At 45.6% G+C, this 25972-nt stretch overlaps 1 protein-coding gene across 1 annotated transcript in view; it reads right to left on the reverse strand.

The window, feature by feature from the left end:
• The window catches only part of LOC105279652 (zinc finger CCCH domain-containing protein 13), a 67744-nt gene that overhangs the window by 30227 nt on the left and 11545 nt on the right, over positions 1 to 25972 (reverse strand). The window contains exons 3-4 of the mRNA XM_026971406.1: positions 13189 to 13264; positions 184 to 276 (exon numbers count right to left, since the gene is read on the reverse strand). Of these exons, the coding sequence (XP_026827207.1) occupies positions 184 to 276; positions 13189 to 13264 (169 nt within the window). The remainder of the gene's footprint in view (positions 1 to 183; positions 277 to 13188; positions 13265 to 25972) is intronic.

A 25972-nucleotide genomic window follows, 5' to 3' on the forward strand; every position in this document is an offset into this window, starting at 1 on the left:
GCGAGCATATGAGTATTTCAGAAAAATTATAAACATGGATTTCGTGTGCAACACTTAAAAATTGAAATAAGAAGAAAGGTGCAGATACTTTTAATATAATCTTAAATAAACTGTGCGTGGTTGTTGGTATAGTGTTGGTTTATACTTCGATACAAATTGATCGATTCAAAGTTTTCCACTTACCCACATCCTTCGAACCTCCCCATGTTCCCAGCTGAGCTTGACGAGCTAATCGAGACAAAGCATCAACGTAAACTCGCGATGCCGCAGCAGATCCTGTATATAAAAATAATTATTATTAATTATAAATTCTACATCAGACATTAATTAATTATAGATAACTGCATAAAAATGTAGAACTATTCATAAATCTTCTCTTTTGGCAGATATTACTACTTTGCCACAACCCTGAAGGACCATCATTAATTTGCTTTTCAATTTCATTATTTCTCTTCTCCCGCTCTTTTTCATTCTGTTTCTGAAAATTAATTAGTCGAATAAATCTCTCCACGCTAACCAATACAGCTTCAGCTATACGCATTTCGAATCTTTGCATCAACAAGTTAGAATTAAAAAGCGCCGCTTTCGCATTTCTTCCCTCGTGTATGACGCGATAGACATGGTCGAGATTCACCCACCGAACGAACAATCGCGCCGATAAAATAAAAAGACCGAACGAGCCACTCGTGGTTATCAATGAAAAACGATCCCTCTTCAGGCTGGCTCTCGTTAGGGGTTATGGAGCAGAAAAATTGGGACGATCCGAGAAAAAATGGGAAAGACGGGGAGCTGGGGAGCGCGGGGTGACGGTATATCGGTGGAAATTGTGTGTTTCACCCCCGCGGGCGAATCCCTCATAAATAGCGGACTTGTGCTCTACCTAACGGACTCGAAGAACGTAAAAAGAGGAAAAAGGAGGAACGGAGGGAGAAAGGGGGATGGCTGGTCCGACAAGGAGCCGTACGTGCTGTATCTCGGAACTCACGGACTCGCAGGGGGACTGAAGGGTCGTTTTATGGAGCCCGCCTTCCCTCCATGATCATTCCCCTTCACATCCGCAGCCTCCCTCCTCGCACTACCGAGAAATCGAGCCGTGCTCGAAACGCGTTTGTTATTTCATTAGAACGACTGGACGAGAATTTTATTGGCTCGCAGGATTCTGTTTGCAGATCGGGGTCTCGAAATTATCTTCAACCCCCGAAAGCATCTGCAGAAATACCTTCAAAATATATTATTTTTTTCTTGAATCTGAAAAATGTATGTATAAAAATATAGATTTTCCCCGAGAGTTTCATAAATATTTTTTTCATAACTTCGTTTGATATATTTTATTTCCAGTAATTATCAGAGAAAAATACGAAGTGCATCGCATATATAAATACGCGAGACGAACCAAACATCGTAGTTTAATTTTCCTTTTTCCAGTGAAGCGCTTGTCGTCTTCAATTAAGGGCTCCAAAACGGAAAATTCGCCGGCACTTTTCGCGTGGCTAAACGTTAAGTTTCCTCTCCGGTGGTAGATCGTGAGTACATGGTACGGCGGGAGGATGAGGGCGCAGGGTGAATTTATGCTTCATTCGTACACGTTAGGTATACACGAGGAAGAAACGAGTGGAGCGTAAATTATGGCACTCTTGAAGCTCGTTTCCCACCCCCGCCATTCTCCCTCGCAAGCCCTCCGCCCACCCCCGCCCTTCGACCTCAAGCACAGTGCTCGTTTCCGGAGAACGGCTTTTATTTATTGTTTCATGCTACTGCACACACCATTCTTTGGCGAGAGAAATTTTATTTAACAATTATATCGGGCTACGCTTTTTCGGCGCGACTTTCCAGCTGCGTTCGATTTATTCAGCATATTTTCTTTGCCGATGATTGCGGTTTGCGGTATTTCCATTCCAAACTCTATTTGCAGAAATGTTAAAAAGGATTCGGAAATTCGCGAGCGAATACGCTCGATCAATCTGAGGCCGATGTTTCCCTAGGCAAAAATATCATCAATTTTCGAGTTACGAGCGATCGAAAACGGAGCCTCGCGATTTCAGCTTCCGGGATGAATAAAAAAAATGATGCTATATTATATTTTCCGCTGCGCGCCGAGTTAGTCGTTCATAAATTATGTGCCGTGTTTATTATTTGTATATACGTATTATCACGTCGTTTTTCCTATGACATGTATTGCATAAATGCAACAAAATAATGATGAAAGAACTCGCCCGGCAATAATTCCGCCACGAGAACTGCGCTTCATATCCGAGTTTTACGATACAGAATTTCGTGACGGCATCGAAACTCGCACGTCGACAGCTGTCGCCGCCATTTTTCGCGTATGTTTCGTTGCAGCCTGCAGCGAGACATACATGAACCAAAAAAATATATACGATTTCTCTTGTAGTTGTTTCTCTCTTTTTTGCATGTTTTTTTGTTGCTGGACAAAGTCTGGGAGAAAATTTAACTGTGCGAGAATTCTCACAATGTCAGTTTGAATTATTGTTAATTTTTTCTACTATCTTGCGTTTTTTCGCGTTTCGCGAGTGTGTTCTTACGTAAATCGGTGAAACGTTGTTACTTCCGTGAAAACTCGCCGAATTTCTACGGTTCAGTGGTAACGTACATTTTTGTACATTTTTCCAGAAGCCACATAAAAATATCTTACAATATTACATATTATAAAACAGTTAGAGATGTAATAATAAAATATATTATTACGCAATACAGTATTCTCCAATAATACTCCACGTTTTTAATTCCGCGCAAGTAATCTCCATAAGCAATAATCATTCCTTTCATCTCGCGGAATATCTTCCGTGAGGATGCCCGTGCAAACATCCCGCGCTTTAAACGCTACCGAGTAGTAGTAGTAGTAGCCTGTTATTAAAACGTCCAATATCGAAGATCGCGGAACACGCGGTACATAATCGTAAGCAGAAATATCCAGCGCTTCGCACCCCGCCTTTTGCAACCCAGGCCTTTCACCGTCGCTCGGGGAATGCGTAAACCGTTTGCAGCATAACTGACGGGATGGCGGGAGGAAACCGAAGGGAGGAAGGGGGGACCGAGGTCGATGGTGGAAATGCTGACTCGCCCACCCCCTTGTTTGCGGCTGTTCCAGCAACCCCGGAGCGACTCCGGGGATTGGAAGCAGGCCGAGTTCGTCATCGGCGATGCACCCCATTGTCCGCCGGTCATCCCTCGTCTTCCCCCGACTGTCGGCAAACTTCGGACCGTCCTGTATCAACCCTTCACCGCAACGTTCCTCACTCGGTCCGGCTCACGGAGACATCTCGATACCCGACGTGCACACACACGCAGGTACACCAGATCCGAAGAGAGCTGCCCTTCCTGCACCCCCTCTCCTCTTCCCCGTTGCAACCTCTGATTTCTCTTGCGAGACAGAAATTCAAGACGTTTCCATATTCGAGAATATGAACAGCATCGGATATTCATAGTTTCGCGTATTTGCAGTCGCCGAGATTGTGCAACTTGAATTGACAATGTTTGGTGACTCTAAACAATCGGGGAGGAGAGAGGGTCGGATTTGATCAAGATTCCCGATGATTAGGATTCAAATTTGAAAGACTGACGCCATACATAACCAGATTCGTCTGGAAGGATAGACCTAAGAGTCGATTTTCTCAACTTTGAAGGTAATTCGTCCAAATTCTCTCAAAGAAAATTACGTTTGTCAAACACTCCAAATTGCAATTATTTCTGAAAAAAATTCACCAGAGTGCGATGTGTGTGCTCGAAGCGAATAGGGCCTCAGCGCGTAATTAAGGAGTTGCTTTGAAGGACGGGTTCTTGGGCCAGCGCATCGTTTATCAGCTCTTGTGAGAGCTTGCACGGCTGCTTAGAAGGGACAGAGATAATAAATGAACGGTGGAGTTTCTAAGCGGCTTAATTGCTTATGAGGATGTTTACCAGGGCCCTTAGGCTGCCTCCGCTAAACGCAACAGGCGCGAGCGAGGCGCCACCAAGATTTCGCGCGGCATTAATGTAGATTAATGGGGAGCTTCGCTGCCATTTTGACTGCAACTTTTCCTATTACTTCGTCGACAGTTCTTACAGCGAGCTATCGACGATTATTAATGGACTCGCGACTTGACTTTCGCGATCCGTTGTTTCCTTTTTTTTTCCTTTTTTGTTCAACATCCTCATCTAAATGGAATTTCTCGGTTATTACAGACTTCGCGACTCTTATTTTCTCCATTTATTTTATGCAAGTTGGACGCATTTCTGTAGCTAAAGAGCAGCGCGATGTAAGCCCGAAAAGAAAATCGCTGCGAGCTTAGCTCCCGGCGGGAAACTTTTTTTTATTATTCCAATGAGAAAATTGTATTAGAGCAAGTTTCAGTGTTGCTGTGTTTTATGAAAAAAGTTTTCAGACCTGGAGGGAATATCCTGACGTTATGCAAATTGCATAACATTGTGCGTCGCTTAGAAATTTCAGGAATAAAGGGATTCACTATTTTGTGTATTGTATAAAATAAATCTCAAAATGAATTTCGCTGCTATTAAAATCCAGTACATAACGCGAAATGTATGAGTAGATGCAAATCATTTCGAGTAATATAGACACTTCAATAATGGAAATACACGACTTTATCACGACTTCAACAAGTTCGCGCCGCTCCATCCCCTTGCTGTTCCCAAATTCGCCATTCGTACCCTCTTAGAACCGTCGCGGGCGTCCTTAACAAGCGGCGTTAATGTCCTTCCACCCTCGCCATCCTCTCGTCGTGGTATCCCGAGGGGTAGTTTTAATATGAGAGACTCGCGGTGCTTAGTAACGACGTCGACGCCGCGACCGGATGCCACCACGTCGGAAAATGCGACAAGGGAGGAGAAGGGAATGGAAAGGTCCATTGCAACCCCCGAATTCCAACTGTCTCCCTCGATCCACCGGAGCGATCGGTCACGTTTTCCTCCACGGGACGCAAAATTAATAAATTTAATTCATTTTTAAGAAAAGACAAAAATATGAATTATATAAACATGAAATGCAGCTTTAGTCGTTTAAGGATCACGGAGGAGTAAAACGATAAAGTATGGTCGCGCAATTACGAACGCCGAGAATGCGCAAGATGGCTTGAAAGTAAAATCAATTAAGAAATTGAGAAAGTAAGAGAAAAAAAACGTGAACGTCAGGCGACGAAGCGGCGATCCGGCGACACTGCCGTTTTGCATTCCGGAAGTGAATGCCGCGGCGGGCGGTAATCGCGAATTAAGAGGCGCCGGCTAATCGACGCACCCACCCTCGCATTCAATTTCCATCCCTGGCTTGTAAAACAGCGCCCTCGTCGTGTCGTCAGAAGGAGAAGGTATAAGAGAGAGCGCGAGAGAAAGGGAGACAAGGGGAGAGCGATTGTCTCCGGTGATTACGGTTTCCGGGGTTGTTTGCATTTAGGAAGCCATCAACGCTTAATCGCATTCCTTCCCGCCTCGGGAGATTGCAGTTTTCGGCGAGGAAAAACAAGGGAAGGAGCGAAGTATGAAGCAGAAGGGGTATTACAACAGCCACCGCTTGCCCTTTTACATCAGACAACTCCCCGCGGCGGTGCGTAAAAGGTAGCGCCGCGACGCGGAATTCCGCCGGTGAGATTGCGAGGAAAAACGCGACGCAATTTTTTAAAAATATTTTTTGACGAGCGAGCAAGTGAATTTTACAAACGGTACAGTCGCGTCCCTTCGTCAGCCTGAATTTACGAGGGAGTTTGACTTTCCCTCTTTTCGCTGCCAGTTTCTAGCTCTACTGAATTTTATGATAATAAACGCATTTGCGACGTAATTGCAAATAAAATGACGACGGCGCAATACAGATCTGCAATTCGCATCAGCGCATGCGTGCCGTCAGTACGAGCATGTCGTTCTCATCAGAGCACCCGGTATATCAAAAGAGCACACCAGTTAGGAACCCTCATGGGTGGAACGCTTTGCGCGGAAATAAACCGCGAGGGACGGGGTGAGAAAAAGGAATGAGGCACGAGTCGGTCCTTCGAGAGGGAATAATGAAATTAGAAGCGTCTACCGCCCCGACCGCAACGCGAGGGGTAGGTGAGAAGGGCGAGGGAAGGGCCGAAGGGAGGCTGCCCGGAAGCGTCGTCGGGACTGAGTAAAAATAATTGAATCGTACGGGCGCGGGGTTCCGCACTGTCCAGAATAAAGTTTACGTTTCAACCTACCCCCCTCGGCGGGCGCCTCCTCTCCCTCTTGCACGTTGCGCACTTCAACCGTACCTTTACTTTTCCTCCATTTGCCTCCCCCTCCTGCCGTTCTCCGTTCGCCGCTGCGAAAATGCGCAACCCCTCTCGACCGCCAACCCCTGTTGTCTCATATTTCCATCTTGCTTCTGGAATTTCCAGCGGGTGACCACCCTTTGCCACTTCCAGCACTCTCCCTTTCCCTCTCTCTCGTGGAATTCCCACGAGAATACGGCGGAATAATAAACGAACGAAATGACTTTGAGATGAATGGGGGGGCCAGTTCTTTACACCTCCCTCTTCCTCATTCACTATCCGTTTCTAGTGGTGTCGGCTATTTTGTTCAACAATTATAAAGCTCACAAATTATAAAATCGTATTTTGCAGAAGGTTCCGCCGCTGTAAAGTTATTTACACGATACGAGTTCTTGCGCGCTGCCTCGTCGCTGCGAACGAGAGCCGATGGGAAATCCGAAATGAAAGGTTCAAATGAGAAAAGAATTGCGGATGATTTGTGGGGTGCATGCAGATGCTGGCATAACGGTGTTATTGTAAATTTTGCGATTGCGGCATTGTTGAAATACCGAGAGAAGGGTCCATCGGGTGAACACGCGAATAATGGGGGTGGCTCACTCGGTTTATTTGCGCTCATCTTCGTCGGGGCGGGGTCGTATATTTTTGGAGTGTAGACACGCGGTGCAGGCACGAAGGATGCGAAACGACTCTGAAATTGGGCGAACGGGCCCGTCTTGCTCGTGTTTTATTCACGATGGATGTAAAAGGCATCAAACCGCCATTACCAAAATAATCCGCGAATAAAGAATATCACATAGCACACGTACGAGGATTTTATTTTCGCGTTCGTGCGTTATCGCCAATGTCGGGATATCGCTCGCTGCTTGCGCCGTTATGAAAAGGACTCCACGTGACGAAAACAATGGCGGATAAAAACGCGAAGGCCATTGGTCGAGGAAGAAAGTGAGAAAAGTCGAGGCGGAAGAACGCGCGATATCACGAAGGATAATATTTAAGGATTATTCCGCCTCGAACGCCAGCTATTCCGATCCATTAATATCGCTCAGCCGGTAAATTGGATTAAAGGGAATCCCCATTTAAAGGGATATTAGGACGGTATCGCAAAGGGTCGGTCCATCCTGATTTCTTTTCGCTTCAAGGACAAACTACAACATAAATCGAGTCCTTCGAACGATTGACATTCGTGATTGAAGGCTAATGATAATTCCTTCATTCGTCTTTGACTTACCATAACTTCATTCATTGCGTTTATTATCATTTTTACAACATCTTTACAACCATCATCTTTACAAATTCATAACTAGCATTTCGTTAAAAAATCCTGAATTTATTTAATGCCGACTCGCAGATTTTATAATGATGTAACGTAAACAATAATCAATCGCTTTCCAATCAAAAGGCATATTACATACTGCAGTCGATATTTCTTATAATTTATATTGCGGGAGGATTTTTCATCCGAGCGTGACGCTCGCCATTAATTTCCAGGGAAAAATGGTGATCCACCCCGGGACATAAAAAACTTAATATTAGTTTCATCAGTTGGTATTATATTAATAACGATCACGCTGTGAAAATTAAATTGAATTCCAAACATGCTCGTTCGATGGGCGAGGGAGACGAGAAGTGGCGAGGGGAGGGAGGCGGGGGGGGGGGGGTAGCAAGGGGTGAACTTTCTGTTTCCAGGAATGACACGTCCTAGGTCGGGGTTAATTAACGGCGCGGCACGCCGCAATTAGCCGGACACGATCGATCCGGAACAGCGTGACGGTTCCATTAGCACACCCGGTATGCAGGACCGGTTCGGCGCGGATACGTAAGGTATTCGCTATTAACGGGGATTCGAACGGATTCCAGGTAATGCCCCGCCGGAAGCCCCATTTGCCTTTTCGCCGCGCGCACTCGTGCGTAATCATCATCACATCATCGGCGCGATATCATAATTCGGGGAACGCGCGAGGCAGATCTAATCCGGATCCGAATCATCCGGATCGGTGAATTGGATTTCATAATTAATGGAACCTTATCAGATAAATCTCCGCAGGTTGTCGCGCGTTTTTTAGGGTTATTCCGACGTGATTTATTTTCCGTTTGATTTATCGGCGCTTGTATAATACAAGTATACTACTTACAGGAGGCTCTTTGAGTCATTATACTCCATGTACCCGAACAAACGCATCGCGGTTCGCCGATAAAATTGACACGGAACGCCAATTTGTGTTTCGTGTTGCCCGTCACGGTTTAATATTACAAATCGTGCGTTCCTACGATTACGAGTCGGTTACATTATCACGCGATAACGCAAACTAATACACATTCCACTTATCAGTGCTCGATATAATGTACGTCCGCTGCAGAGCGAAGCGGACCGCGCGTGATAAGGCCGCGCGTCACTTTTGCGGGATATTTTTCACTTGCTCTTGCCGCACGAAGCATCTCCCGTCAGTTTTCACAAACGAGGGGGGACTGTCGCTCTATCTCGCACGCATAATTCATCCCTGTGTTTATTACAGGTTTTATTTATGCGTATTACGCGGACGCGATGCAAAACAATGCGACGCACGCGCCCCAAACGATTTTTATGCAAAATGCAGTCATTTTCGCAGCGTGCGCGCATGCTACAACCGCTTCGCGGGTCCTTCGATCGTGTAATATCCGCGAAAATAACTTCCGCCGCTCTTTTTTTTTCTCTTTTCACGGCGAGATTTTCGCCGTGGCGCAAATTGCAGTTGCACGAGGAACGCGAACGGAATATATTAACCGTTAAATTTTACGCAACGACCGTTGCTGTTAAGTACACGATATTAAACTCTACACGGTGTTCCAGAAATGCTTCTCGTTCCTCTGATTTAAGGGTTTCTTTGATCGAACTTTGGAAAATTTTCAGACTGGAAACGTTGCATTTATCTAAGTTTATCTCTGCACATTACTAAAAATTAATAAAATAATATTATTGAATAATTACATATTTTTAATTAAATTATTATGTAATAATGATAAATCGCTGGGCTGAAAAATTAAAAACGTTCCCAATTTAATCGATATTAGTTTTTAATTTGGTAGTCAAAATAATAAATGCTTTAATGACAAAGTCTAAAAGTCTCTCTCGCTCTCTCTCAAATTACCGTTCTTATCACACAACAAGTCCACGCTGTGGCGAACATTCCGCGTACATTTGCGCGATTCCCATCCCCTTCGGTTGATTCCCGCAAAGCGCTGAACAAACGACGGGACTTGACATTCGCGAGTGCGGCGAACGCGTAACTCGATACTCTCGCGATACTTTCGACCCTTCGAAAGAAAATCGATATTAAAGAGCGACCAACCAGTAGGGGGCTCAGCAGGAGGGAAAGGGTCGAGACGGTGAGAGGCGCGAGAGAGTGAGGGGTGAGGAGATGGCGCGAAATTGAAATTGCAGGGGTCGCCGGACCAAAGAGAGGACGAGGGGTAGGACGGGTATGAGGGGGGGGGGGGGACGAGGCAAGAGCTAGAGAAGGGGGCAGAAGGGATAAGAGGATGGGAAGGGGGACATGTGCCGACGGGAAAATTGAGCGTTTCACCTGCACAGATTCCATAATTAAAATCAGTCGGTACTCTCTCGTCATTGTCCGCGCCACGCGGATGTTCCAGCCCCCTTCTCGCGTACCCTTTCTCGTGGCCCTCCTCCCCCGGATCGCTGTCACCCACCCTGTTCACGTTCGACATCTCTCGCCGCGCATTTTTGCGCTATTTAACGAGAAAACTTTTCAAATCGCATTCGCTGACCCTCGGTTAACTGGTCGCCTCCGCATCATCCCTTTCCTCCACCCTTTTTGTCGACCAAACCCCACGAAAAAAATCTGCACCGCACAGTACCGTAACGTAATATACGTTTGTACTTATTATCATCAACATTCGACTACACAGTATATTTTGTATATTAATTTATTATTAGTAATGCATTATTAACGTAGGAGCCGAAAGAAATCTCTAACTGGCGGCGCTCGTCGCTTTAAAATTCCGTCCGTCTCGAAGGGCGCTTTTTAATACACGCAAGCGGAACGGTATTCCGAAGGCGACCCGTGCATCCTTCAATCGGCTGGAAATACGAAACTCTTGGCATTTAAGTGGCGTCCTTAGCAGGAGAAAGGACATAGAGGGCGAAGACGAGGACGTGGGTGGAGAGAGAACGAAGTTTCTCGGCAGGATCGAGCGCGGTGCCTTCAAAGTGGCTCGACGACTCGTTATAAATTGTCACAGAGTCGGCTCGCGATAGGGCGCGGAATACGGCTGAGCTACGAGGGGGCGGGCGAGGAGGAGATTGAAGAGAAGAAGTGCGGAGAGGACGGCAAGTTCGCCGATCGACGGCGAGTTCCTTCCGGTGGAACAAATTAATTCCGCGGAGAACAAAGACGACTCTGCCGGGGTGAATCCGCCGTTTTAAGCTGGCGAATCGCGTTCCGATAAGGCCACCGGAGATTGATTGGGAAATTGAAGAGATCGAGGCCTCGTTTGAGGATTTATCCGCGGACTCGGACCGTCCGAAAAATCGACTGTCACTTACAACGTTAGGTTGCATTGAAATCCAAACGGGATATTAAAATGTAACGACGGGATGAGAATCAACATGGGGAGAGACGAATCGGTAACCACCGACATCCCACTTGCAACTCTCGCGCTCGGAAAAAAATCAAATAATGCAAGGGCGCAGAATTAAATCCGACATCGAGAGAATACCGCCCTTCCGCGCGGGCAGGATTCTCTGGTTTCACTTTAATTCCCAGCCGTAGCGCCCTTCCTCTCTCACGCCCTTCCCGAACTTCCCGCCCTCCGGCTTTCGCTATTCGGAGAAATCTTCCCTTTGTCTCGTCTTCCGCGGCTCGTCAAAAATTAATTCCTAATCGAGTTAGCTTTCTTTCCCGGCGCGGAACTCGTTAAGGAAGTTGCATCGCCCTTTGTACCGTTCACCCTCCTCTTTCTTCTGTCTCTCTATCTCTATCTCTTTCTCCCCTGGCATTTCACTGCTCGACATCTCCCCCAGTTCGAACTCGTGCAGTCCTAATCGCGTCGAGATAAAAAAGTTCGCGACGCTACCGTCGAAGAAAATTATCGCGGTTCTGTTTGTCTGAACTTTTCCATAAAGCAAACGCCGAGCGCAGAGTTGCCGCCGGCGGCGACTTCTCGGCTCGCGGAATCGTTTCTCCCCTTAAGAGCGCAGCGCCACGACCTTATCGCTGATGGTGCATCCCTGTCGGTGCAGAGGGGTGAGTCCGTTTGCCTCCCCGGGAAATTTTGAGCCACTCGGTCTCTCGCTATCGCCACAGCGTTCTATCGGACGTAATAATAGCGTAATTTACCGACAAGATTTTATCGATGGTGGAACTGAGCTTTCGAAGCGTGCACTTCGCGCGATCGTTGCGAAACGCTTGCAAAATGCTTGTAAACGAGAGCGAACGCGACTGGGGGAGCTCGCGAGAGTTCTCGGTAAGAAAATGGTTAGAAAAGAGAAAATAAAAACGTAGGAAACGGTTGATTATATGCTCGAGGTTTCGGGGGATGGAGGGTGCAAGGCATGCATGCCGGGTCGATTCTCATCCGCCAGAAATGGTCTGTCTCTCGTTCCCGTGCAAGAGTGCGTCTCTCCCCGTGCCACGACTCGGTAATACTGTTACATCAAAGGCCGACGGTACCGCGCGAAACTTTTAAGTCACTTTTAATGTAAAGTCGACTGCGCCGTTACGCAAACTACTTTCCGCCGCTGAGTACTATTTTCCACGGCGCTCCTTAAACGAATTTTCAACGATCAACGGCAACCACCGACTCGACGCGGTAACTTGCAAAGGTCGCATGCATTGTCACCCCACGGTATGCAAATTTGTCAGAAAAATAATTTTTATTGTCGAATGACGTTGGCATTAAAAGTCATAAATGATAATAAAACATGTTATAACATTAATGTCAACATACAGTTATGCATTTTGCTAAATTCAAAATATTTACTTGATTTGATTAAATTTGAAAGTACTTTCTTTTTTTGAAGTTGAGATAAAGTAGGAAAAAGTTGTATCGAAAAATGCGAATCATGGACATCCTTTTTATTTCCGTCGCCAAACTCTTCCTATTTCTATTTCTCAGGGAAAGCGGAGGTAATATCCCATCACGAGAAACACGCGATCCTCATGGTGATGGCACGCGAGCTGCCGTTTCAGGGTCAACGGGTTAATCTCCAAAGGTAATTGATCTGACCCGGCCTCGAAAGTATGAAAGTGCGAAAGGTAGAAAGAGGAATGTATATACATATTTGTCTAACGCGAAATATAACGCAGAAATATAGGAGCGGTGCTCCTAAACTCGTCGAAAAAGCTGAATTTTTATAGCACTTGTATATTTAATTATTATGAAAATTATCTTTAAAAATACCTTGAAGCTGTTATTTCGCGTTGTAGAGAACGTGAATTTCCATATTTAATTAAAAAATATGGTTTCGTGTGTTATTTGTATTCACTTTTACATATTTAATATTATTTACATACAGGAGACGTATATTTAATACCATTGAATTAAATTTTAATATAAATCACGCGATCCAAGATATTTATAAATTTCTACTCGGGTAATATCATCGCTCGGAAATGTTTAATAATCGAGCTCTTCTGTTAAATAATAATGAAATTCGTTTAAATAACAATGAAATTCTAAACATAACATTAATTCACCAACGTTTCCGTACGAAATAAAGTAATCGGCGTCACGGGATGGTGTACGAGAGAGAGAGACAGAACAAACGACGCTGGCAGGGCGGAGGCTCGCGACGCTTACGAGCTGGCAATTCGATTCTGCAACAGGACCCACGGGAATAACGTGAACTCCTTCCATTTCTTATGTACAGACCCTCTTTCCCGCAGAAACCAACTGTCCGCCTCTGTTTCTCTTTTTGGAACGCCGCGCCGTGGCATGCTCAATTTCATTCACTCACCGTGAAGAGCCTTCAGATACGCCTTGCCTGCGTTGATCAGCTGTCTGGCGCCCGGGTTGAACTTGTCCAGTATATTCTGAAAGAGGAAAAGAGAATTGAGAAACAGAATCGCATTAGACCGCAGTCAGATACACCGAAATCCGGGAGGGTGGTTTCCTCTTTTTGCAAGGCTGACAAGTTCGACGCAATGGAGATACAAGAGTTACAATTCTGTTAAAAATGCACGAATTGTTCGCCAGATTAACGATGTTACATGGATAAGTGCCCCGCACTTTCCTCCCTTTACGTAGAATAGATGAAATAGACAATGGATAATTGCTTCATGACAGAAATGCTTTAGCAAACGCTTTCAGTGCGGAAACGTTGTACGTTGATGGAAATGCTTTGGTGAATGCTTTTAATGATAGAAACGCTTTGTTAGCGCTTGTTCAGGGGAATGCGAGAAATATTTGTCGATAGATAATTCGCGATAATAACAATTCGGACGTTCCACAAAAATTAATCATCATTTTTCAGGTCTGACACGCCCGCGGCTTATCGAGAGAACGAGAGAACGAGAGAGCGAGCGAGAGAGAGAGAGAGAGAACAGGAGAGAGAAGTTATAATGGATCTTGTCGCGCATGATAGCGAGCGCAGAAATTGTTTAGCAGTAGACAACTGATAGCGATAGAGCATAAATTGGCTATCAAACTTCAGGCATTTCGCGTTGGCGGAACTTGAATACCGCGATACAGAATCGGGGACGTGGAGCGTGGGAGTTCAAGAATTAAGCACTCGCGAACTCCCGGCTGGCGCTGTGAATTTTTGCTCCTCCTACCCTTTGCCTCATCTTCGCTCGCACTGCAACGTTTTAATCCGAAAGTTTCTCCGGTTCTCCCACGAACTTTCTAATGTTTCTTTTTAATTGCAAAAATCCTTGAAAAGTACAAAACTTTAACGAAAACGTAACACCCGGAACTTTATAATCGCCGCGCATTCAAAAGTGACGCAGGAAACGCGAAAGTTCCCTCGGAGTTCCCAACGTGCTCCACGCGTGCTTTATCTTGGGCACTTCCGGCGTGACCGTCCGGGGATACGAATCCCGAAATCTCAGTTAGATCCTCAACTTTCGGTTGAGAATGCTCTCTTTGAAACGCGCAAAAACCATCAACCAAAAGGATCGTTCCGTCAATTCCTCGAGGCGGCTTCCGCCATGTTGCTAGCGTCGCGGTAAGTCAGACATTGTTCCGGAAGCGGAATCTGGTTTGGGGCTTCCTCTCCTTTCGACGCGAGGCGACGCGACGCGTCGCCGGCAAAGTTAAGGTGGCACTCACGAGGCGCAACCCCGCTGATGCGGTTACGATGTATCGATCACGGTGAGAGCGTGACGGCTAAATTAAACTCGGCTCACCCCCGACCTTCGCATCGCCCCGAGGCCACGGCGGCCGGGTTCCGCCGTCGAGGAGAGGAGAGGAGAGACCGCCGCGTCAGGTGCGTTGGAAGGTAACGACGCCCTCGTCGATTCGATAGCGCGCCAATTATTTCCGCGTTTCCGCCTGGAAATCCGTGCGCTCGTTGCTCGAAACCCGTCACGACGAAAATCGGGCCCCGGACCGGTTTCTCCGGACTGCCAGGCGATGACGGTTATTGATGAGCCGCGCGCGAAGATCGATAGGCCGAGTATTACGGGCCAGTATTTGATTGCGCAATTTAATACTTATGTGATATCCAGTCGTTTTATACGATCGCTCAATTTCTTCATGTCTATTTAAATGTTTGACATAGTGAGAGAAATATTGAGCAACGACACAAGAGCGCAACTTCGGACGTTTATTAGCCGACATCGTGAATGTATCGTGCGCATCGGCCATATTCTTGCGTAACTTCTGCTATCTTACGTAACTTACTTAGACGAGCGTCGAGACGCCGCGGGGCAAAGCTTGCCGTCGCCGTGAAAGAATGTACACACGGGGTGAACGAACGATAGAGAGAATCGACTGCGCTCCTCTCCGCCGAGATGAATATCGCGCGCTATGCGCGCATTATAATGCGTACGTTACACGGAGGTCGACCGGGCCCCGTGTGCCGGGGCCCAACGATGCGTTGCGCAAGGTAACGTTGCCACATTTGCCGTAGTTTTCTTAAGCACGCTTTGACGTTTTTGAATCTTCGCGCGCGCGTCGCGAAGAATGACGCGCCAACTTCAACCGTTTCGTTGATTGCGGCCAATCTCCTCGCAGATAATTTCGCTTGCACTTATTTATTTGCGTTGCTCGTGTTGTTCTCGCGTCATCATTATTCTTTTCATTATTCACGTCATTTACATTCGCGTTACTCGCCATAATCACACGTTCGCGTCATCCATTTGCACACGTCAGTTGCGTTATTTATCCCGTTGATTCGGCATCTCTAACATTTATTGCGCATGCGCGCGTCATTCATTATTTAACGCGCAAATTCCCGGGTCTAACGCGGATTATGACACAAAGTGCGCGCCATAAATCGCGACGCGCGCGTTCGATTTGCTTTTTCGAGATTTACGGCGAAGTAAAAAGTGTCGTCGTCGGTCCGAGGTCCGGGGACCGAAAGTCTGCGCCATGATCGATAAGGCCGCGGTAAATTTAGTCGGCCGATTCCGTTACAGTCCGCATAACTGGGCACGGCGAGCGAAATGGCCCTCTCTAACTATTCTTATTGGCGAACGGCCACTTCAGAGAGACGGAAAAAAAAGAAAGAGAGAGACTGAGCGAGAGAAACAGAGAAGGGGATAAGAGACACAAGAAAGAGACCGCGGGAGTCAAGCCGGAGATGAAGTCGAAGCCGATGAATGTCGACTAACGGGATAACGTTGCATGAATTTCGCGCGCGTGTGACCGCGCGCGAACATCCGCCTGCGGACCGTCCATCTTGCTCAATGGCCACTCCTGTGTACTTGTTAACAACTACTTTCCGCGTGTACATCATGAAGAAGCCATTTCCAGAATGAATTCCACAATTTGCTCGCGCAATCGCTTTCTCTCGGATGAAAATTTGCAAATTATATCTTCCTCGTTCTATTTGCGAGGATCCGTTGAAGAAATTCTTCGGCTATCGACGTCACCTCATCGCGGCACCTGAATCTCGAATTAAAAGATTGCTAGAGAGAAGTTTGCTCGGAGCTGAACGACTCGCTTTATTCAGCTTTACTCTTGATAATTAATTCGAGATGACGATCGCGCGGAAAGCGATTAATTTAATTGTGATTACACGATTAATCACTCTGGCGCTAAGATAATTGTAAGAATAATCAATTACTGTCGAACGTTGCAGAGACGGTAGCTTAGTAAGCATTAATTTCTAGCTTCATTCAGAGGTACGAGAAAAGCAAAGAGAGAGAGAGAGAGAGAGAGAGAGAGAGAGAGGTATGAGGGTTCGCCGGACGACCCGCTGACCTCCTGCGCGAGGATTTACCGGTGTGGATGGTCTTGCCAGAGGATCCTCTCGAAGGAGCGAATCCTGCGGTCGTAATTCACCGCGGTTACCGTTAAACGAGGAAAGAGCCTAACTACCGCAGCGCGGGAGGGAGAAGTGAAGAGGGAGAAAGAGAGAGAATGACTCTGCCGCAGTGAACGTACAAAAATGCAGCCTGCCTCTGGTCAGGAGAGTGAAAATGGCTGCAGTGCCTCTCAACCGTAATGATCCGTTCGCGACTGTAACGGTCGACTTTCCTATCTCCCGTATTGCACGCCAGGGACATGAGCCCGACTCGGCGTTTATGACGAAACGCAATGTCCGACGCTGCGGACGTAATGATAATAGATTCACTTGACGTTACGAGAACGTATGGATCTGGAAAATTGCCTTGGAGATTGTCCGCAAAATTGCCCATCTCGCCCGGATATCTCGATGATCGTTTCTACATAATTTTCAATAATTAGTTTACCGGAATTTTCTGTTCGGCCGGGATCGAGATAAACCCGATCACTTTGCACGCACGTGTTCACTTTTATTCGCCACCGCTCAATAACGGTTTATCAAGTAGAACGGAAATCGTTTTGCGAGCTATTCGATGTAAGGTTTTTTTCCTAAGATCGGCGATAGCGGATAATTATCTGTTGCAGGACTTGTGCGCGCGGCACGTACCGATTATAATTCCGTGTACACACACGTACGATAAAGAGAGGAAGGTGGGAGGGAGGAGGGGAAGAAATCAGGTTATCACTGTAGACCTACATCGATATCGGCATGAATCAGTTTACGCAGGAAGAAAAACCTCGAGGTAATTTCTACCATAAAGAAAACAGGGGACAGATGACGGAGAAAAACAGAGAGAGAAAGAGAAAGAAAAATAGAGAGAGACGGCGAAAGAAAGAACAGAGGAAGTCATGCGTGTTCACGTGGAACGACCTGTAAGAGGTGGGACCGATAGCAGCCGATACCGTTAAGCACCGAGGAAAGCCGACGTGTCAAACCGGTCGAATTTTTGGCGCACGATTGCACGTAAGTGCAGCCAACTCCGTTTCGCAATCTTACGCAAACGCTTATCCCGCACGCGTGTTATCCTGCATGCGCAATTAAGCTGCAATCGAAGGTCAATGCGCTCGTAGGAATCGACGTCGCTTCGTTAACTGTATTGTCTTTTTCGAGGGGAAGCGATTACACACGAGGAGTGCCGTTTTCTTCTATGATTACCACGCATCTTCTTCCTCTTGAATGTATCTTGTGACAATAAAGAGACATTCTGTCTGTATTTTATTCTGTAATAATTTTGACAATAATTTTCCGACAAATATATGAATCAGTGCAGTAATCGTCTTTTGAGGGAGGAAAGCGGAAAGGATTAAGATTCAGACTGTGTTGTTAATAATAAATTCCTTGTTAATAATAAATTCGGTAATGCCGAGATCCTAAGAACAAGATGAAAGATTACATCGTTATCTACTTTCCTTTTCTAACACATAGTTTTGGTAGACAAGGACAGCTGAATTTTCCGGAAGCTTTTCATCGCGGGGACATCAATCAGCCGAAATGAAGTTTTCCCCGGTGCTGACTGTCAGCTCGGCTCGGCAAAGCAGATGTAATCCTTACGAATTCACGCGCACCACGAGCCCGTAATTACTCATTAAGGATGTCATCCGCAAGCAACGCCGTTATAATTGCACATACATTACCGACAGACGACGCCATTTAATCGTTTCGTTTCGAAACGAAAGCGCACCCGCGCTCCCGGCATCGTCGTCTACCCGTCTACGGGCCTGACAAATTGGAGACACTTGCGGGCTTTAATGAGTTTTGGTCCTAATTAAGCCCCGGGACTCGGGCGAGCGTCAATACGTAAAGTTAACCGAACGGCGTGTGCACGAGTAATCCGGACGAGCGCGATAACGCGTAATTATCATTAATTGGCTCTTCCGCGGATAATCGCGTTAGCTGGCGGAACTAACGAAAACCCGGGGAGGAATTTTCCGGCGATACAACGCGATGCGGTAACTCCTCCTCGAGCTCTTTGATGCGCGGATTTCGCATTCGCTCAGGGGGATTAACGAGTGACGTCGCACAAGTCGCTCCCCCAATGCGAAGAACGCAGGAAGAATACGAAGAGAGAGAGATTCGCTTTTGATGTTATTAGCCGCGCAAGAATCGAACGTCCCCGAGAATCGAGTGCCGGGACGTTAAAGCCCCGGGAGCTTGGAATCTGGGAACTTTGATTTCAAAACTTTTGAATTTTCACACGCGCTTGTACGCGGGATAGAAGCCGTTGCGGCGAAATTCATCGGGAAAAGCGGGAAAACTCCGGCCGGGCCACTTGGAGCGAATCGAGCGGAAAGTTCATGGCGAAGTTGCCCTCTTCGTTTCCGACAATGGACCGAAGAAACGCAGAAAAGAAACAGGAAGCCGCCTCACTCGGAGAAAGAAAAAAACAAGGACAAAAAAAGCAAGAGTCCGCAGAGATTTACGCGAGCGGCACGGAACGCCCGGGAAAGCTCGCACGGCGATCGGGAAATTGAGTTTTCCGAGGAGGTCTTACTCCCTGGTCGCTCTCTCTCGCGCGCATCCTCATTTATTTATCTCCTGCGAGGGATGCGCAAGCACGTACGCGATCGAAATGAAATTTTTAATAAATAAATAGCGCGCACCAGAAATTCGTGGTGATAAATGCGTGCATCGGCAAGGACGTGCTCGGTTTTCCGATGAGATAGCGTGAAAATTGCATCATCCCGCATTCCCGCCCCCGTCCCGCACCCGAGAGCATCCCCCTAGTCGAGATTATGGTACCTGCGAATTTAACGACCTGGCAACGATTACCGCACGCCTGTGCGAACTTTACAAGTATCAAAAACTTTGCTCGTTCGCCAAGTTTCGAATGTTCAAATTTCCTCGCACACTCCAACTCGCGGCTATAAAAATTCAAAATCCAGAGTACAAGTCGTTCGCTCGCGGGGAAAAGTTTCGAGTCGAATTTTCCTGTAAATACTCGATCACTCGTGATTACGCGGAACAGAAAATTTCACCCAACGAGCACGTAATAAACACTCTACGCGCGATACAAGATGTCGATAAGCGTTCTACAGTTCCAGCAGTTGGATCTACAAACAGTACAAACGAATTCGAGAGTAATGCGGCCGTAAAAATAAAAGTCCCGGGGGGCAGGACGATCTCGGGCGAGGAAAATTCGGAAAATTCCGACTCCGGAGTCCCGGGGCTCGTCGAGTTCCAGCTCTAACAGCAAATAGAAAAGAGTACAGTAATTCTCGCTCGTGATGCTCGTGCAGCATTACACCGGGACTGGTTGTGCAACTGCGGAGCGCAACTACGATATACGCCAGCAGAAGGTCGTAGATGGTCCCAGGTGGGTCAGTCGACCAACTGGTTTCCAGCGGCTTCGTGGAAACTACCTGGAAGACCGAAATAAGTGCAATGCAACGCTATCGCCCATATCGCGGTGGCGGGAGAGAAAGAGAGAGAGAGAGAGAGAGCTTTACCGATGGAACGAGATACCATTTGCAGTCTCCCTTAGGTGCACTTCTTATCGCAAGCCCCGATGTTACTTGCACAAAATTCTTAATTAACTCGCTCGTCTCCGGAGAGGATCGTTGCGAGTTGTGAAAAAGTGTAGATGTATTTTTCATAGCGTTTAATTAATTAGAATGTCACACTGGTCGTTCTGCGCATAGTGCAGCTTTTAATTAGAAGTAAAAATGGTGCGCATGCAAGCGCATCGAAAAATGAATTATCCGTCGCTCTTCGAGATCTGCAATCGAGTTAATCGCGGGGAACCAATATTGGAGTACTTACGCATGCATAATTGACTGGTATAAATCCGCTTACAATCGACTGTTTCGAAAACTTCGAACAATCGGATTTTCGACTGTTTGGAGTTGAAAATCGCGTGAAGTTTTGGGCGTATTTCCGCACGCGGAAATTATTGGCTTCGCGGTGAGGAGCAATACGGAATTGTAAAGAGCGGAATGCGAAAGATCGCGCACGACGAGAAAGTCGCTTTCGCTCGGCCACTCGAGGGGAGATCGGCCACTTCTCGTGGTGAGTCGCGATTAAAACGGGGCCCGATGCAGGGCCGTACTTTCTACCGCCGCGGCCGAGTAGAATCCGCGATCCGAACACTTGTCTCCATCTACAGTGTGTGCAAGTGCAAACGATCGAGAATTGAGATTGAGCAGATAAAAACGTTCAAGTAAACCTCGTCGACTCCGAGTTTCCAAAACTCCGTGAATAAATCTTGAAATGTCGAATACGTGAAGGTATAGAGAATTCCAAAACGTCAGAGACTCAAACGGACTCTCAAGGGAAGACGTTTCCATGGACACGCGCCGTAAGAATTCCAATTCGAAACAATTGAAATTGTCTATCATTCGAGATTCAAGGAGCAAGGAGGCAGTAGTCCACAAACGTAAAAACCCGGGCATGCAAATGCTATACTTTAAGACCGCTTGAAATGTTCTGGGACTTGGGAAATCAATTGGAATGCCTAGTCGGCACGCCGGAACGACGGAAACACGACTGGCTGGAAGGCAATAACGTCAGATTGGAAACTGCTGTTAAGCCATCGCGAGCGAAGTCGGTTACGTTCGATTTGTTGCAGGGTGAACGATCTCGTTACAACTTTATGCCGATTACAAGAGCCGACGGCAAGGATGCCGGCCGTAGCGTGAAAGCAGCCGCGGACGTCTTTAATTATTAACTTTCTACGTGTCCTTATCGCGCGCGTCCGCGAGCGCGAGCGGAAGAGCCGCGCGACATTGAATTGCAAAACGCGGACTTGAGCGTGCAACGCCCAAGCGTATCTCGGCTTTCCTGTGGAAAACATCTCACGGTAACTGCACCCTTCTGTTCCTTCTTTTTATTTTTTTATTTAATTACTGACAACGTCGACAGATATGTAATTTATGAAACCTTATAGATCCGAGCGGAAGCAGATATGCAAATGATTCTACGCGCAATTCCTTGAACATTATGAGCTGGGACACTTTGAATAATCGATGAATAGGAGAACGGAATAAATGATTTTGAATTAAAATTCAAAACTCTCCACCTCGCTGGCAGTCACTTGAAGTTATTCGATTAACCTTCTTAATTGCCCATGAACAGTTACCTGGCAATTACGCTTTTTCTAGCGAGATGCAAGATTTTATCCCGCTTATCCGCCGTTCCTCCTTTCACCGATCGTTATTACAGTTACAGCTGCGGATTCTAAAGTTTTGCGCAATGACGAAGTCGCGGAATGATTCATCACTCGTGCAAAATCAAGGCGATTTCAAGTAACACTCACGTATATAAATATAATTTTATATATATATAAAATTAATTTTATGAAATTTCGCTGTTTTGTGTGTGTGTATAAAACAGGGAAATATCATAAAATTAATTATTAATTTGTCGTAATATCATACGCGCTTCTCAGTCGCTATTATAATTTAATGAAGATAATGAAAATCTGCAATAATAATTTTAGCTCGACAATAGTGACATTCTACCTACATATTATTTTGATAATTAATTATTTACCACCGCGTATTATGCCGACGCGTTTAAACATCGTTAATAGTCGTCCGCGACTTTAAATGACTTTTAATTTTCCGCGAAAGCGATAAAGATGAAACAGCATTTTCGCGCGCCTTTCCAATGACGGATCTCGCCATTTCCGTAAACAGGATGTTTTTTAACTGTCGGAAAGGGATTCCACTGTCAGACGACTATTGTCAGATTTTCACTTTCACCACCTTCGCGCATTCTCTCTCTCTCTCTCTCTTTCTTTCGCCATTATAAAATTAATGTTTCCCTTTTTAAGTGCATGTCACTTATTAAAATGCGATTCTAGGTGCGTGTTAATCGTTCTTTCTTTCTCTCTCTCTTTCTCTCTCTTCTTGCCCGCGATTTTCCAACATATGCAATTTTCAAGAGATGAAAATGACATTATCCCGCATTATATAATTATAATTGACGCGATATACATTTAACGTTAAATTTAATGGTTGTTTTGCAAACGTAACTGATATGATGACATATTCTTCTTCCAATAAACAAGAATCGCTCTTCCATCGGTCTTTCACTTCCGGTAAATCGCGCTTTCGAGCCAGCGTGGGAAAACAGCGGAAGAAAGCCTGCGCTGAAAAACTTGCGACAGAAAATTTCTGTTTTCGCAGAGCATGACACTGCGAAGAGCCGCGCCGGAAAATTCGTAATTTCAGCATTTTTCCCGGCTGCTGGCCGGTCGCGAGATTGCCGAATGCACACACGAGCGGGACGGAGGGGAGGTGGAGGCAGGCACATGTGCGCTTCTGCAGGAATGGATGTTTTCCTGGCTTCAGGAATCCCGTATGAATATTTATGAGCGACCATCTCGACCTGGGCGCGGTGGATGGAATCTACATTCCTCCTTCCAGCTTCTCCCTTTCTCTCTCCCTCTTTCTCTCTCTCTTTATCGCATAACAAACTTCTTGTCTCTCTCCCTCTCGCGCCGTGCAACTCTTCGTCTCTGTCCATCCTGATTCGTCATAAAATCATAGTATATTTTCCTGCCAGCGATATCCTTGAATTGAAACTCCGGCGAGGAAGAGAGGAGAGGGAGCAAGCAGGGGGTAATTCTAAAGATTCTCCAGAACCTCGGAGTCGCGGGCAATTTATATGACGGGTGTGCCGCTTATACGGCATCGAATTTAAATTCGACAAACTTGACCTTCGAATGTCATGGCGGCGCGAGTTCCAGTGGCGTAAACTCGGACACTCGCCGTGAAATCGGCACTCACCGTGGCTTCCGGGTTTGCAGCTGTCAGAGGTAATTATAGGTATTGGAATATTTCGTTTTTATATTGATCACTGTTCGAGTAATGCCCGATACAGCGGAACGTATTTGTATAACGAAATGCTCGTATAATACAGGCGCGGATAACGGAAGTTCTGCACCGGATATATACTTTTCCCGGGATCGATCTCGGCACGTCGCGAACGCGTTTCGAAACATAACGGTTTTTATTGCAATATTTACATCCTGATTTCGTCGACGCCGGCATTTTATTCCATGTCCAATGCAAAACGGAGAGCGCGTCCAACGGAGAAATATTTACCCTGCAATTCGGACATGTAATAACTCCGGATATTTCAGCCCCCGTCCAACAGATGCACCGCGAGTGCAGTCCGTTTATGCAGTCTGCCCCTTGTTTGATTTTCACCGGAATATTTTACGCCAATGACGCCGCGCCCCTCCCTTTTTCGGGCGAGTTTTCCGATAAATCAACCGGACGATGAGTTAAAAAAAAAGATCAGCGCGCTAAATCGTGATATTAAATATCTCGCGCGCAAACATGTCGACTTTTTCATCCTTACACAGAAAAAAAGTAAGTGTCACATTAAAACTTATATACTTGTATATACGCAACAATTTATAATCTTCGTAAAAGAATTTAATAATCTTGAATTTCAACTAAAATGAAATAATGAAATTATATCACGTTAAACGAAGAAAACAATTTTTGAATAAAGCAATTTTGTATAGTTCAATCAAGAAAAATATATTTTTATTATTTAAGAATAATTTTCTTGAATAGAAAGGAAACAATGTTAAATAGAAAATAACATATTTTCAAACTGTTTTCGCGTTGTGCGTTATGTTCAGTTTAGAATACCATCGCGCGGCTGTCTTCGCGTGGAGGTTAACAATTTGGTAGAGTGTGATAATTGTGCATATAATAAATAATAGATATAAGATATAATCCCGTCAACGTGAAAATACGTCTCTTACCTCCACGCCCACGATCTTATTCCGTTATTATTTGACGCATTTTCTAGTCGAGAAAATAATTATATTGTATTCTTCAGGTGACAACTATAATATTGAAATAAGATTATAATATAGTTGAAATTCAAGATTATTAAATTCTTTTACGAAGATTATAAATATTGTTGCGTATATACAAGTATATAAGTTTTGATGTGACACTTACTTTTTTTCTGTGTTATGCAAACGCGGAAATATAAGGAACATATTTTAGATCCCATTTGCAAATTGCGTGGAAATAGCGAAATTACGAACGCACACGCGCCTGTGTGTGCTCATATGCGATAAGCAGAGGTCGAAATGTATTTTGTTTATTTAACATTCCCGCATTTTTATCGCGTCCGCAGGCTCGTGCGTGCTACTGCATTTAATTCGATAATGCGCGAAAAATTTCGCGGAGCTGAAATTAAAATCGCCCACGTCGCTCGGGTTTTTCCCCTTTTTCCCGAAATGGTCGTAAAACTCCGTGGAGTCACGCGTCTTTCGTGCGATTCGTCGAGTCGAGATGTTGAGGCGCAAATAATCGTATTGTACATTGCCTCATTTTCCACCGGCTCATATTCCATTCAAGTATCGTGCAATTGCAGGATTTATGGCGCACTCAATGATCGATCAACGTTTTCCTCATTTTCTCTCCCTTTCCTCGATTCTTCTTCCACCCCGATTCATTCCAATTACAACGAGCGTTGTTGTGATATTTATCGCGCATCAAATGTCATTGTCTAAGCATTCGCCGTAAATCAGGAGTCACTGGTCGCAACGCGGAGATAAATCAAACTCGAGAAAGCTATTTTGTAAAAACGTTGTTACGGTCGATGAACCTAGTGGTTGCCACGGCTTGATTAATGCAAGAAATATTTAAATCACGCGCCCATTCCGATTAATGCATAATGCATGTCTCGAAGTAAACCGCGGCCAGTTCTTAATAAATCGCGATACTCGAAAATGCCATAAATTCCTTGTAGAATCAAGTGCTCATTTTCATAATTACATGAGAACGCTATCCGGCTTTTGAGTGACTTTTAAAATTCCCTTTACAATCTGTATATCTGCTCACAGGGCAGTAATTTTCCTCCACATTAACATTGTTTCATAAACTTCAACAAATAATATATTAAATCATTGTGATGTGAGTTAAATCTCCAGATCTCGATTAAAAGGCGCTTTCGTGTGCGTCCCTTTAAACGTGAGATCCTTACCCATAAATCAAATCATTTTATTAAAAGGGAAAAGAAAAAGGGGGAGAGAGAGAGAGAGAGAGAGAGAGAAAGGAAAGGAAAGAAAAAGGAAACTCGCAGACATCAGTGATCGTGCGTCACTTATTGCGCCGAATAGCGCCATATTGCGAAATGCTAATGAATGTTTCCCTCCAACGCGACGGAAGCGAGAAAAAAAAAGATTAATTTACCGTGGGTGCCTTCAGCCTTCAGAGAAGGGTGACCGGAGGAAGGGCGATATTAAAGATTAATCCTCTCGCTCGTGCGGGCTACGGGGTTGTTCGGGGACGACAAGTGGTCGTAATGAACGCTCTAA

Source organism: Ooceraea biroi, chromosome 7 (genome assembly GCF_003672135.1).
Source record: "Ooceraea biroi isolate clonal line C1 chromosome 7, Obir_v5.4, whole genome shotgun sequence".
Classification (NCBI taxonomy): domain Eukaryota; kingdom Metazoa; phylum Arthropoda; class Insecta; order Hymenoptera; family Formicidae; genus Ooceraea; species Ooceraea biroi.